This window comes from Narcine bancroftii, chromosome 7, assembly GCF_036971445.1.
Source record: "Narcine bancroftii isolate sNarBan1 chromosome 7, sNarBan1.hap1, whole genome shotgun sequence".
NCBI classification, from domain to species: Eukaryota; Metazoa; Chordata; class Chondrichthyes; order Torpediniformes; family Narcinidae; genus Narcine; species Narcine bancroftii.
Window position 1 is genome coordinate 191,381,137 of NC_091475.1, and position 16,111 is coordinate 191,397,247.

The window sequence follows — 16,111 nt, forward strand, 5'->3', positions numbered from 1 at the left end:
AGTAAAAAGTATGCGGTAGAAAGGACGCTAATTGCCCTAAGCATAAAGCCCAGGACATCACAGGCAAAACCCTCCGCTTTCAAGAATAACTATAGGGAACACTGCAGTTGGCAAGCAGCAGCAATCATCATGGATCCACACCACATGGTGTGTTCTCACTGCTGCCATCAGGAATGCAGTATAGGTGCCACAAGATTCACACCACCAGGTTTGATTCTTCCCTTCACCTTCAGACTCCTCAACAACAAACTTAATCAAGGACTCTTACTTGTGCACTTTATTGATTTTTTAAAAGATTTCTCTTTATTGCACAGTCAGTTTGTTTACATTTGTTACTGGTATCTTTTAACAGTTCTTTGTTTATATGTATATGCTGTGAACAGTTTATTTTGCACGACCGATAAGTGGTAATTCTGCCTCGCCCACAAGAAAAATAATCTCTGGGTTGTATGTGATGTTATTTACTTTGGCAATAAATCTAAGATCTGTCTGATCGTTCAGATTTGTGAAGAAAATGGTTGACTCCAGTGTGACAAGTTTTTGTAGGATTTTTAATGCATGCCTTCTGACTGACTTAACTAGAATCTTGTTTAAGGCCTCTGTGTTGATGGCAGTGCACAGCAAACCACAGTGAGAAGCACAATGGCATGACATGACAGTACTTTAAGCCATGTGAATAGGAGTGGGACATGCAGCATGTCTGAATGGCATGACAGGAAACCAAGGCTTTTACGACTGAGCTTAAAAAAGCATTAGGCTTGCATTCAGTGAATGATGTGTCCTTCAAGCAAACAGTATCCTCCAGGTTAAAGGGGAAAGATGATACCATGAAAGCCCAAAATGTTGTGATTTGTGAACTTAAGGACACAATATTGGCCTAGAAACACAGTCCATGACAGATTATCTCGTGTCCCTCAAGACAAAGAATGTCCTGTGTAAAGATTTTTTTTCTCTACAAAATCTGGATGATTCATCCAAATTCATTAGAAATGATTGAGAGCAGGATGTTTAGAACAAGGAGTCTGACTCAGGGTTGTTTACCCTTGTGGATCCTTGCAGGAATTGATCATTTAACACTGTTACAAATCAGCTTGAACCAGAGTTTGAGTTTGGGTGAGACCTCTGCCACAGAGGGGAACACTGGAATTAAGATTTAGTTAATAGAAACATAAACAAAAAAAAAGTGGATGTTATCCACATGGACTTGAGTAAGGCCTTCGACAAGGTCCCACGTGGGAGGTTAGTTCAGAAGGTTAAGGCACTAGTATACATAGAGGGGTTGTAAACTGGATTTGAAATTGGCTTTGTGGGGGAAAAAATAGTGATAGTGGGTGGTTGCTTCTCAGTCTGGAAGCCTACGATGAGTGGTGTGCCTCAGGGATCTGTGTTGGAACCATTGTTGTTTGTTGTATATATCAATGATCTGGATGATGTGTGGTAAATTGGATCAGCCAGTTTGCTGATGACATTAGATAGGAGGTGTAGTGGTCAGTGAGGAAGATTTTCAGAACTTTCAAAGGGATCTACACCAACTGGGAGAATGGGCCAGTAAATGGATGATGGAGTTTAATGCAGACAAGTGTGAGGTATTGCGTTTTGGAAGAGCAAATCAAGGAAGAACATGCACTGTAAATAGTAAGGCACTGAGGAATATGGAGGAGCAAAGAGACCTGGGGATACAGGTACATTATTCCCTGAAGGTGGTGTCCCAGGTGGTCAGGGTTGTAAAGAAAGCTTTTGGCACCTTGGCCTTTATAAATTATTGAGTGCAGAAGTTGGGATGTTATGTTGAAGCTATACAAGACATTGGTGTGGCCAAATTTGGAATATTGTGTGCAGTCTGGTCACCAAGCTACAGGAAGGATATCAATAAGAGTGAAAAAGTGCAGAGAAGATTTACTAGGATGTTGCTGGGTCTTCAGGAATTGAGTTACAAAGAAAAATGGAAGAGGTTAGGACTTTATTCCTTGGAGAAAAGAAGAATGAGGAGAGATTTGACAGAGGTTTACAAGATTGAGGGGTATAGACAGTGGATGTGAATATGCTTTTTCCACTTAGTTTGGGGTAGATAAATACAAGAGGAGATAGTTTTAAGCTGAAGTGGAGAAAGATTTGGGGGGAACATTAGAGGGAAGTTCTTCACTCAGAGTGGTGGGAGTGTGGAAAGAGTTGCCATCTGATGTGGTGAGTGTGGGCTCAATCATTTGTTTTAAGAGTAAATTGGATAGGTACGTGGATGGGAGAGGTCTGGAGGGTATGGAATGGGAGCAGGTTATTGGGACTAGCTGAACAATGGTCAGCACAGACTAGAAGGGCCAAATGGCCTGTTTTCTGTGCTGTAATGTTCTATGGTTCTACAATAAAACACCTTTTATATGGACTTCAAGCAGCCAGCAAAATTTAAAAAAAGTTAAAAATCTGTATGCCTTGCTGTTAATTTGCTGATCACGCAACATGTAGACTCAAGCAACTGGAAAATTCACTTATCCAACATCTACCAATCTCCATAGGTGTCAGACACCAAGGATATTACTGTATTTGTCTTCCTTTGCCATGATCTGAAACCCATTTAGACAATTCCTGCAGTGGTGGTGGGGGGGGGGGGGGGGGGTGGTGGGGAAATGAGAGGTCAGCTAACCAGATGCAGCAGGAATTTTGGACACTTTTCATTCATGTGAAAGACTGAAATGTATTTTTTATTTCCCCCATTCAGTTATCCTGAGCAACCCTTGGACTATAACTTGCTCCTTCTGTTGGGGTGGCAGGGCCTTGTTGTTCAGAGGCTGTCGTGATGTGTCCTCATTCACGCATGCACCATGCCAATAGAATTTGCAGCTGAGGTGATTGCTGTCAACATCAGATGAAGAAAATTTCATCTGAGTTCACAAAGATAGTTCGTGTGGTTTTCTACAGGCATCAGTAAAATCTAAGTGGCACCAAGTAAGCTGTAGATCTGCAAGGGGTGTTGTAAATTTAATTACTCAAACAGACTAGTTGGTGGTGAATTGTCCATTTTGCCCCAATGTGTTTTCTGTGGTGTCTCATCTTAATCTCCTTTTCCATTTGATTTATTAATTTGCTTGGTGGTAGATTTTTTTAAATTTAATTGTCAAACCAATAAGCTTGGGCAATATATATTTTTGTATGTGATCTTGTCTCATTTTTGTTCAAAATTTTCTGTACTTTTTTTTAAAAAAAAAAGGATCCCATCAGCTCAGCAATTCATTGTCTCTTTTAATGCTAATTCTGTTTTTACTTGTCCCTTTGGATTAAAATGAAATTCCTTCATTATCAAATCTGTCATTCTTAAATACAACTTTGATCTTGGGTGCAATTTGCTATCTCCTTTCTGTGAGCTTCACTTGCAGCTGATTAACCATATCAAAGGTTTGGAATTTCACCCCTAACAAATTCAGTGGAGCCTAAAATTACATGTGGCAACAAATTATTGTAGTGGAATCCAAGTTATTCTAAATTGGAGGATCAGCTGTAAATACATTCTCTTTGCATATTGATTACTAATAATGTCTTGCTTTCTTATAAAGAATGTTCCAAAACATAACATCAAGACCCAGTCAGAAAAGTCTGCTCCGATGTTTATCATTTGTAGTAATTGTGACAATCAGTAATTAACTGATCCCTTCATAACAATGTCCGGCAACATTTAAATTCAAACTTCTTTCAATAAAGCACGTTGTTATTTTTTAAAAAATCCTCTTTCTATATTTGGAGCAATCCTGAAGCCACTGAATTGGATTTAATATTTCTTATGGTACTTATTTTTTTCTGTTATGTGATTCTGTGGTTTTGAGCTCAAAATGAGATTTCTTTGTGTGTAGTTGATAATTTCTTGTCAATATGCAACATCTGTAAAGTGAGATTTGGAAATGGGAATTTGAAAACTCTTGTTCCTTTCATGATAAAATGGGGAAACAGTTCATATGCAAAGCAACAAACATATAATTTAAATACAGTAAACTTTGCCATGGTGGGTAGGGAGTCTGCCAGTTGCTCAATTATGCCTATTGCATGAGAATTGCTTCAAAAGAAATCTTTGGAGGCATAGTTACAAGGGTAAATAAGATAAATATTTAAGCCAAATACAAAGTTACAGTGTTAAAGACAATGTGATCTGACTTAAAATGGCGGTGGCGTTCTCCTTCCTCGAGCTGACAAACAGCTGAAGCTGTGTATAGTCTGTTCGTTAATACGAGTTGTCCCCAAGTTGAACGTTCTTAACCTGGAGACTTGCTATTCTTTTGAGACTTTTCATGGGTTATTGTTTTTTTTTAGATATTACACCTCAACTGAAGAAACCTTTGGTGTAGAGAAATGTTTGCCATGTTCATCTATTTCTGTGGAGACTGTGGAATGTACAGGTTAGTGGATTGCGGACTGAATTGTTCGTAGTGACACAATCTCCAGCAAACTATTACTTGATATATCTTTTTCTTCTCAGGATTGTTACATCCTTTATAACAAACTGGTTTCTGCATTCAATATAGAGTCTCTTTAACATGAATAAAAAGAGTTTATCGTCACAAAGCTAATTAAGCTCTAATATTTGTTTGTTGTTTGCTGCTTTGTTTGGAGGGATTGATCCTGGTGTAAACCTCCTGAAATGCATTTTCTTGCTGCTTCAAGTACAAATTAATGGAACTGAATTTCAGAATCAATGTCCAAAGTGGTGTTAGGACAATGGTATGCTAACGTCCAGTAACCTTAAGCAAGCTTTTCTCCGATTCCTTGTTAGAAAACCATTCTCTCAAGCACTTTGTTTAGAACCATCCAGGTACCTGATGTGAATTATTCATAATTTTTGATTCCTAATATCAGACAGCACAGAAACAGACTCTTTGGCCCATTGAGTCCATGCTGTCAATGGGCTTTCCTCCTGCCCCTACTTCTCACTTTTCTTTTTTGAATATTTTATTTAAAGTTTTTATCTCTTTGGCTTGGCTTCGCGGACGAAGATTTATGGAGGGGGTAAAAAGTCCACGTCAGCTGCAGGCTCGTTTGTGGCTGACAAGTCCGATGCGGGACAGGCAGACACGATTGCAGCGGTTGCAAGGGAAAATTGGTTGGTTGGGGTTGGGTGTTGGGTTTTTCCTCCTTTGCCTTTTGTCAGTGAGGTGGGCTCTGCGGTCTTCTTTAAAGGAGGTTGCTGCCCGCCAAACTGTGAGGCGCCAAGATGCACGGTTTGAGGCGTTATCAGCCCACTGGCGGTGGTCAATGTGGCAGGCACCAAGAGATTTCTTTAGGCAGTCCTTGTACCTTTTCTTTGGTGCACCTCTGTCACGGTGGCCAGTGGAGAGCTCGCCATATAACACGATTTTGGGAAGGCGATGGTCCTCCATTCTGGAGATGTGACCCATCCAGCGCAGCTGGATCTTCAGCAACATGGACTCGATGCTGTCGACCTCTGCCATCTCGAGTACTTCGACGTTAGGGGTGTAAGCGCTCCAATGGATGTTGAGGATGGAGCGGAGACAACGCTGGTGGAAGCGTTCTAGGAGCCGTAGGTGGTGCCGGTAGAGGACCCATGATTCGGAGCCAAACAGGAGTGTGGGTATGACAACGGCTCTGTATACACTTATCTTTGTGAGGTTTTTCAGTTGGTTGTTTTTCCAGACTCTTTTGTGTAGTCTTCCAAAGGCGCTATTTGCCTTGGCGAGTCTGTTGTCTATCTCATTGTCGATCCTTGCATCTGATGAAATGGTGCAGCCGAGATAGGTAAACTGGTTGACCGTTTTGAGTTTTGTGTGCCCGATGGAGATGTGGGGGGGCTGGTAGTCATGGTGGGGAGCTGGCTGATGGAGGACCTCAGTTTTCTTCAGGCTGACTTCCAGGCCAAACATTTTGGCAGTTTCCGCAAAGCAGGACGTCAAGCGCTGAAGAGCTGGCTCTGAATGGGCAACTAAAGCGGCATCATCTGCAAAGAGTAGTTCACGGACAAGTTTCTCTTGTGTCTTGGTGTGAGCTTGCAGGCGCCTCAGATTGAAGAGACTGCCATCAGTGCGGTACCGGATGTAAACAGTGTCTTCATTGTTGGGGTCTTTCATGGCTTGGTTCAGCATCATGCTGAAGAAGATTGAAAAGAGGGTTGGTGCGAGAACACAGCCTTGCTTCACGCCATTGTTAATGGAGAAGGGTTCAGAGAGCTCATTGCTGTATCTGACCCGACCTTGTTGGTTTTCGTGCAGTTGGATAATCATGTTGAGGAACTTTGGGGGACATCCGATGCGCTCTAGTATTTGCCAAAGCCCTTTCCTGCTCACGGTGTCGAAGGCTTTGGTGAGGTCAACAAAGGTGATGTAGAGTCCTTTGTTTTGTTCTCTGCACTTTTCTTGGAGCTGTCTGAGGGCAAAGACCATGTCAGTGGTTCCTCTGTTTGCGCGAAAGCCGCACTGTGATTCTGGGAGAATATTCTCGGCGACACTAGGTATTATTCTATTTAGTAGAATCCTAGCGAAGATTTTGCCTGCAATGGAGAGCAACGTGATTCCCCTGTAGTTTGAGCAGTCTGATTTCTCGCCTTTGTTTTTGTACAGGGTGATGATGGTGGCATCACGAAGATCCTGAGGCAGTTTACCTTGGTCCCAACAAAGCTTGAAAAACTCATGCAGTTTGGCATGCAGAGTTTTGCCACCAGCCTTCCAGACTTCTGGGGGGATTCCATCCATACCTGCTGCTTTGCCACTTTTCAGTTGTTCGATTGCCTTATATGTCTCATCCAGGGTGGGAACCTCATCCAGCTCTAGCCTTAGGGGCTGTTGAGGGAGCTGGAGCAGGGCGGAATCTTGGACTGAGCGGTTGGCACTGAAAAGAGATTGGAAGTGTTCTGACCATCGGTTGAGGATGGAGATCTTGTCACTGAGGAGGACTTTGCCGTCTGAGCTGCGCAGCGGGCTTTGGACTTGGGGTGAGGGGCCGTACACAGCCTTTAGAGCCTCGTAGAAACCCCTGAAGTCGCCAATGTCCGCGCTGAGCTGTGTTCGTTTGGCGAGGCTAGTCCACATCTCATTTTGGATCTCCCGGAGTTTGTGCTGAAGATGGCTGCATGCGCGACGGAAGGCTTGTTTCTATCTATACATGTTTTTATCTATACATGTAGTAATAGCAAAATACAATCATGTTATTAGTGTGAGTTCTATTGTACATAATAATATAAAACCCCAAACCCTCTTCCCCCCTGCAAAAAATCCCCAAATAAAGAAAAAAGAAACAATGATAAGAAAGAAGCAAGAAAAGAAATGAGTGTAGTTGGTATGCTGGGCAGTGAACAAAAGAAAAGCCACACAGAAGCTGAGTGAGCTGAACCAACCAAATGACTTTATTGGAACGCCCTGAGAGCTTCTCCCCATGACCCCCATGATCCTTTGCGGGGCCCCTTCTTACGAAGTTGTGTTAGCAGCTCCGTTGGTGTTTTTCCTCCTGGCTATGAGCTGCTAGCACAAACTCCTGGGACTGTCAGTGGGGCCCCATAGACGAGTTCAGTGGAGGACTTGGCCAAATCCTGCTTTGGTGCTGTGTGGGTGCTAAGGAACACCCAGAGCAGCTTGTCCACCCATTCCGGGTTGTCTTTGAACCTTTCCACTGGGCTGTTAAGCTGTGGTGTGATACAACTTGGTCCTTAGGAGTTGTGCCAGCACTCCCCATAAGCTGGGCATGAACTGTGCACCACCCCCAACCCCGGTCTGTTGTGATATTGGAAGGAAGGCAGAAACAGGCTATCTAATTGGCATTGAGAGCCCTGTGCAGGATGTCGTGGAGGTGTCTGAGAGTGGGTCAGCTTCAAGCCATCTAGTGAACCTGTCCACCATTGTGAACAGGTACGTGGTACCTCTGGAAACCAGCAGCGGCCCGAAGTTGTCCACCTGGATGTGGTCAAATTATCTGTGTGCTGGCAGGAAGGACTGAAGAGGGGTTTCATGTCCCTCTGCACCTTAAATGTCTGATGGTGTAGGCAAGTTCTGGTCCAGTGGCCAACCTGTTTATGCTGACTGTTCCACATGAGTTGTCGCCAGGATGTAGCACGTCGAAGACACCTCCCCAATGCGGCGGGAACAATGGGCATGGGTCAGCTGGTGGACAGGTCACAGAAGTATGGTTTCGGATGGTCCAAAATGCACGTCTTCCAGCTGTAGCCCTGAGACTACAGTGTGGTAGGTTAGTATCTCACCATCCTGCCGCTGGGCCACTAAGCACCTTATAGTTGATTCTGAGGGAAAGGACAGACGTATGGGACAGAGTGTCAACCACAAGGTTGTTCTTGCTGGAAATGGTGCTTGATAGCCTTAAGGTATTCTGAAATATAGGATATATTTCCTTTGAGGAAATAGTGGAAATGGCATACAGTGTACGGTGAGGTAGAGGGCTAGCAACTCCCTGTCGAATGCACTATACTTCTGCTCCGGGGGGGGTGGGGGTGGGTCACAGGTGTCTGCTGAAAAAAGAGAGCAGTCTTCAACGTCCATCAATCAGCTGCTCCAGGATGCTGCCGACAACCATGTTGGATGTGTTGACTATGAGGGTGGTGGGCACATCAACGTGTGGTTGCACTAGAAAGGTGGTGTTGGTCTGAGCGTCTTTGGCCTGGTTGAAAGCTGCCATACACTCCTTGACCCAGCTGAGTTCTTTGATCGACACCAGTTTGAAAAGAAAGTGCATGATCCTGGCAGCTGACAGCAGGAACTGATGGTAGAAGTTGTCCATCCCAATAAACTTCTGCAAACCTTTGACCATAGTTGGCTTGGCGAATTTACAAATGGCCTTAACCTTTGATGGAAGAGGGACACCCCGTATCTGGTGCAGAAGGAAATTGATGGCCATTGGGCTGAACTGACATTTTGCTGGGTTTTTTTTTAAATACTTTATTTATACATTTTTTTAAACCAGAATATTAATTCCATTACATTCAGTTCCAAATTATTTAAAAATAAATTATACATGTGATTTTATATATATCATCCCACCCCCCCACCCCTAAAAGAAAGGGGGAAAAATTAAATCCAGAGAATGCCAAGAAAATAAAACATTTATACAATAAAGACTATTGAAGGTTACCAAGAATTGAGATCCTCAGAAAGCCAATCATACATGCAAACCAAAATTTTGTAAATATGGGCTCCATATTTTCCAAAAAATATATTTATCTTGCAGATTATGTAATTTTCTCTAATGGTATACAACTATGAAGATCTGCATACCATCTTTCCATGCCTAAATCTATTTCTGATTTCCATGATATTGCTATACATTTCTTAGAAACTGATAAAGGAATTAAAATCAAATTCAATTTTATAAATATTTAATTTTGTCCTTATAGCCTCAATATTACTCAATAAAAATAACATTGGATCCGGTGGGAATTTGACCCCTGTAATTTGTTCCAAAAAATTACTTACCCCTAACCAAAATTGTCTAACTTTAGGACATTGGAACTTTTTTTTTTACATTCAACTTGGCAAACTCAGATCTCTGAGATGTTAGAGGAGATTGGAGAAATTTTAAATGATTTTTTACTTCAGTATTCACTAAAGAAAAGAATATTGAGCCAGATGAAGTGAAGAAATATGGTAGGGATATCATGGATAATGTAGGGATTAATGAAGAGATAGTGTTGGCTATATTGAAAAAGATCAAGGTGGTTAAATCTCCAGGTCTTGGCAAAATATTCCCTAGGAGCCTGAGGGAGGTTATTGAACAAATAGTGGGGCATTGACATAAATATTTAAAATGTCACTGGCCACGGGGGAAGTGCCAGAGGACTGGAGGGTTGTTCCACTATTCAAAAAAGGATCCAAAAGTAAACCTGGTAATTATAGGCCTGTAAGTCTGACGTCGGTGGTGGGTAAATTAATGGAAAGCGTTCTTGGAGATGGTAAATATAACTATTTAGAAAGGCAGGGATTGACTTGGGGTAGTCAGCATGGTTTTGTATGTGGTAGATCATGTTTAAGAAATCTTGTAGAGTTTTTTTGAGGAGGTTACTAAAAAGGTTGATGAGGGGAAGGTGGTGGATGTTGTCTATTTGGACTTTAGTAAGGCTTTTGATAAGGTTCCCCTAAGAGGTTAGTAAGGAAGGTGGAAGCATTGAGTATTAATGATGAAGTAGTGAAATGGATTCAGCAATGGTTGGATGGGAGATGCATTAGATTGGTGGTAGAAAATTGTTTGTCGAATTGAGGCTGGTGACTAGTGGAGTGCCTCAGGGTCCACTGCTGTTTGTAGGTTGGGGGAGTTGTGGACAATGAGGAAGATTATCAAAGCTTACAGGGTGATGTAGGACAATTAGAAGAGTGGGCTGAAAGATGGCAGATGGAGTTTATTGCTGATAACTGAGGTGCTATATTTTGGTAGTTTAGTCATATTATTCTTGCATGACTCCATCCAATCCTTTTCACTTATTTGTGTATTTAAATCCATTTTCCATCTTGATCTTTATTTATGCACCCTAATTTTGGAAGGCTTGGTTTGAAGTAAGTTGTACATTACTAAAATTAATTTATTTACGGTAGTGTTACAAATCCGTAATTCTAATTCACTTTGATTAGGTAGCATGAAAGTAGGACGTATTTTGCCAGATTTAAAAAAGTTTTAACTTATAGTAACAAAATAAAATATTGCTAGGTACATTAAATTTTCCCCCATTCTTTCAAATGTTATAAATCTCCCATTCTCAAATCAATCTTCAATCCTCTTACTACCCTTCCGTATTCAAATTCTCAAAAATTGGTTATCCATTGAAAAAGAAATAAGCCTATTTTACATAGAGGCATTTTTCTAGATATTAAACCTTTCATGTCATTTTCATTATCAATATTGTTCCACAACTTGATCAAATGTTTCAAAATAGATGATTCCCTACTTCCAAATAGCAATTTAATATTCCATTTATAAATAAAATCCTGGGGATTCATATCCCCCATTGCATTAAATTCCATAGATGCCCAAGCTAGAATATTGTCTAACCTAAACAATTGAGGTTAAACCTCAATTGAGCTGCTTTATAATAATTGTTAAAATGAGGAAGACTTGAACCCCCCTAATTTATGCTTCCAATTCCATTTTTTCCCCAAAAAGACCCTTGGTATTTTATCTTTCCATTTAAAAGTTTCCTAACTACCATATGTAAGTCCTTAAAAAAATTTTTTTTTAAATAATTGGAATGGGAATTGATTGAACAAGACATTGAATTCTAGGAAAAATGTTCATTTTAACACAATTTACTCTACCAACTAAAGTATTAGGCAAATTATTCCACTTTTTTAAATCTGCAACAATTCTATTAAGCAAAGATAAATAATTCACTTTGTATAAATTTTTCAAATCATTATCATTTCTAATACCTAAATATTTAATAACCATGTCTGGCCATCTAAATTTTGTGACTATCTTACAATCTGTATAATCTCACTTTTTTCCCCAATTAACTTTATATCCAGAAAATTCCCTATATTCTTTCAATCTAATCTGTAATTGGGACAAAGAATTTATGGGATCAATTAAATAAACCAAAACATCATCAGCAAATAAATTAATTTTATATTCTTCCTGATTCACTTTAATTCCCTTAATCTTAAAATTTTTAATTCAGATAAAGGTTCAATTGCTAAAATAAATAAAGCCAGAGACAAAGGACAAACTTGTCGACTTGATCTAGTTGATGGAAAAGAATCAGATATTTGTCTATTAGTAATAAATTTTGCCAAAGGATTTTCATATAAAACTTTGATCCAATACCAAACTTCTCCAGTACTTTAAACAAAAAAAATTCCATTCTGATCTATCAAAAGCTTTTTCTGCATCCAAAGTTAATGCTACACTATGTTCCCCCTTTAAATTAAATGAAATAATAAATCTTGCAATATTGTCTGCAGAATACCATTTTTAAATAAATCCTGTTTGATCCATATGAATTAAATCAGGCAAGCATTTAGATAATCTATTTGCTAACATTTTTGTAACAATTTTGTAATCTATATTCAATAAAGATATTGGACGATAAGATGCAGGTTTAACATATCTTTATCTTTCTTTGGTATAACTGTAATTATCATTGTTTAAAAAGAATCCAGTTTTTTTTTAAATGGGATTTTGTTGCCTGATTTAACACCTCCATAAAGAGAGTATAGAAAGATCCTTAGATTTCTCAAAATTCGGATGGAAAACCATCTTCTCCTGGAGATTTACCATTCAGTAATAAACTAAGCACTTCATTAATATTCTTGTTGTAAAAGGAGCATCTAATGTTTTCTCATCTTGATCTGTCAAGCTAGACAAGTTTATCTGAGATAAACTTTATCTCCAGTAAATTCTGATCTATATAAATCAGAATTTTAAAAAAACTTTAAATACATCATTAATTTCTCTAGGATTATAATCATTTTTAACTCTTCCTGACAGCATTAATTATTCTAGAAGATTGCTCAGTTTTTCTGCCAAGCTAAAACTTTCCCCTTCTCTTTCTCCTAATTCATAATATCTTTGCTTAGTTCTATCAATTAATTTTTCAGTCCTATACATCTGAATTGTATTAAAATTAAACTTTTTCTTTATTAATTCCTTTCTTTTTTCATCTGAAGGTTTTTTTCTGTAATACCTTTTCCAAACCTTGTATTTCCCTTTCTAATTGATTGACCTCTTTGGTATAATATTAATTTTTGATGAAAAATTTGTATATCCTCTCAAATATGCCTTTAATTCATCCCATAAAACAAATTTATTGAGAACAGAATTAGTTTAATTCTAAAAACTCCTAAACATACTTTCTTATAAAATCGCAAAAAATCTATCTTTTTTAACAATTTTGAATTTAGTCGGTATCTATAAACACTTTGTTCCTTTTCCAAAAATAAATGTCATTAAAAGTGACAAATGATCAGATAGAATTCTAGCCTTGTAGTCCACATTCATAATGTTTCCTTGTTATTATGCCAAGATTAAAAATGTATCTATTCAAGAATAAGAATCAAATCTATGAGAATAGTCCCTTTATATAGGGTTTAATCTCCTCCAAATATCTATTAAATTCAAATCTTTCATAACATTCAAAATTGCCTATGCTGTCTTAGCTCGAGTAACTGATTTGGTTGTTTTATCCAAAACTGGATCCAAACAGCAATTAAAATCCCCTCCTACCAATATTTTTTTTGGTCTTGGCTATATATATGAAAGTATCCCTAATAACTCCTTCGTCTATAAATTTAACAATTTACTAATACAAACCTTCCCACGGAATCAGTAATCACATTATGGATTTTAATAGGTACCTTTGATCCAACCTAATCTCTTTTCAATTTTTGATGTTCTTTCTCAGATGAGTTTCCTGTATTTAAAAGAAAAAGCAATATTATCTCTAATTTTTTCTTCAAATAAGTTATCGTGTTTTTAAGTCCATTAACATTGACAGATAAAATTCAAAGTTTTACTGTTTGCCATTATATTAAGTTCTGAAAATTCCTAACTCTCTTGGGCCTCCCACATCACAGAATCATTAACTACACCTGGAAAAGTAAATTGTCAAGAGTTTCTTTATGAAATATGAGCTGGGTGGACTTCAGCCTCCAAATTTTTAGAGTAATTATGAAACAGTGCAATTAAAATTTATTAATAGGATGTTTGATATTGACCAACTTCCAATATGGGCTAAAGTTGAATTGGCTCAGATTTTCTAATACAATGTACATCAATTTATATATAAGAGAAATCCTTCTTTCTTACAAAAGTATAAATTGCTGGTATTGAGACATTTAATGGAGATCTGGTATAAAAGGGATCAAATCATAGGAACTAAAGGTAAATTTTCAGCTAAGACACCATTATATCAGAATAAAATAATTAGTTTTAAATTTAATAACCCCTACTTGAAAGCTTGGGAATTGAAAGGTATTAAGTTGGTGGAGGATTGTTTTGAAGCTGGTATTATGTTTCTTTCTTTTACTAGACTTAGAGAAAAATTTGGGATATCCTCAAGCTCTTTATTTGCTTATTATCAAGTTCAGGCATTATTGATAGAAAACTTTGGACAGGATATGGTTTTACCTGGACAAATTAAATTTGAGATATTAATTGTTGGTAATGGAAAGAAAGGGTTAATTTCTGAAATGTATGCATTGTTACAAGAAAAGCTAGTTAAGGTTGACTTGTATAAAATGAAGGACAAATGGGAGAAGGACTTATCTATTACATTATCTCAGGAGGAATGGATGAATATGTGTGTAGACAGTGTTACAAAATTGATGTGAGATATAGTTTAGTCAATTTTTTTTACACACCAGTTGTACTTGACTCCTGAGAAATTGAAAAAATACGGTTTTAGTTCTTTAGATTTGTACCTTTGTTGACAGGTACTTTCTTACATTCAGTATGGACATATGAAAAAGTGAAAAATTTTTGGGGAAAAAATTATTACGTTTTTGGAAGATTTGTTCAAGATTGAACTACAACTTGATCCGTTACTGGATTATACTACTACATTAACAACTGTTTTACAACTGGATTCCCATTTATACGACTGGGGCTAGCTGTACCTAGAAACTGTATTGCGGCTACGTGAAAGAACAATGTTGAATTGAACATGCAAAGATGGCATAATGAACTAAAATCATGTCTCTATTTAGAGAAGATAACATAATTTATGAAATAATTATTCTTTTTTTTGTTAAAATGTGGACTATTTTTGAAATGTATGGGTTTAGATATAAGGTCAATTAAAAAAAAAATGTAAAGGGTTGGGACACTACACAGCAACTGATAATTGCCTGAAATATGTATTTTGCTCCGACATGGGGGGGAAGTATATAGGGTGTGGGGTGGGAGGATTGTGGGGGGGGGGGAAGGAAGGGGGTAGTAAGGGTATAGTTTTTAAGTAAGTTTTGTATGTATTTTAACAATTCATAAATAAAGTTTTCAAAAAAGAAAATAAATATAAAAAAGAGAAAAAAATGCAAAAAAAAGTACTGTCAAAAAAGTCAGTACTACCACCCTCAATTGTGCTGGAAACTACTCTCACCACTAGGTGACATACAGCTAGAGAGTCATTTTGGTGGGTTGATGGCTCTGTCGCTGGCAGAGCAGATGCAGATGTGTTAGATTCTCCTGTCATGAATGACTGGCAATGAGGATAGATTAAAAAAACATAATCCATGCCATGCTCTACTGAGTCCATGAGTCTCTGGAAAGTCTGCGCTGCGTTTTTGAGGTCAAATGGCATGTGGAGAAACTCAAAGCCTGAACGGAGTGATGAGGGCTGTCTTGGGGACATCACAGGGGTGCACGGGGATCTGGTGGTACCCCTGGACTAGGTAAATTCTTGAGAAGATCCTCACTCCATGTAGATTGGCTTTGATGTGGAGAACCAGGTACTGGTCAGTTGTTGTGGTGACTTTGAGCTAGCAGTAGTCACCACAAGGTCTCCATCCTCCAGAAGACTTTAGCACCATGGGCTGTCTGAGCGCTAAACTATTCCCATCTTGTCCGTCTTCCTGAATTCTTCCTTGGTGAGCCACAGGTTGTCTGGAGGAAGCCTGTATGCCTTGGCATGTAGTTGCAGTCCCTGCTTGTGGATATGGCGCTGGGCGCCATATTTTGGGACCGCATTGGAGAACTGTGGCATTATAATGGCTGGCAGTCCTGCAAAGATTCTGGCAAATTTGTTGCCTGATAAGGTTACCAAGTCTAGATAGGGGGCCAGGAACTTGGTTTCTCAAAGGGTGAAGATCTGGAAAATCCTAGAATTGACCAGGCAGCATCTTTTCAGGTCCATCAGGAGGCGGTGGCCTCACAGGAGCTCTACGCCCAGTAGGGGTTGAGGCACGTCAACCGGTGAAGGTCCAGGTAAAATGGGAGGAGTTGAACACAAGTGGGATGGTCTGCACCCCGTATGTGCACATGCTGCTATTGTTAACGGTGGTAAGGGATGATCCCGACTTCCCGGCACAGGTGTCTCAGTTCGAGGAGGGAAAGATGCTGACCTCTGTCCCTGTAGCCATGAGAAAACACCGCCCTGGGTGCTGGTCCAAAAGATAAAGGAGGCTGTCTCAGCGGCCGACTGTCGTAGCCATCATTGACGGCTGGCCTTGGCGTTTCCAGGATGGGAGCAAGGTGG

The 16,111-nt window shown here is 39.2% G+C and overlaps 1 protein-coding gene across 4 annotated transcripts in view; it reads left to right on the top strand.

Annotated features, from left to right (window-relative positions):
- The window catches only part of relt (RELT TNF receptor), a 91,758-nt gene that overhangs the window by 26,615 nt on the left and 49,032 nt on the right, over window positions 1–16,111 (top strand). For all 4 annotated transcript variants that reach the window (XM_069891796.1, XM_069891795.1, XM_069891793.1 and 1 more), the window contains one exon: window positions 4,294–4,379. In XM_069891796.1, coding sequence (XP_069747897.1) covers window positions 4,294–4,379 — 86 coding nt within the window. The remainder of the gene's footprint in view (window positions 1–4,293; window positions 4,380–16,111) is intronic.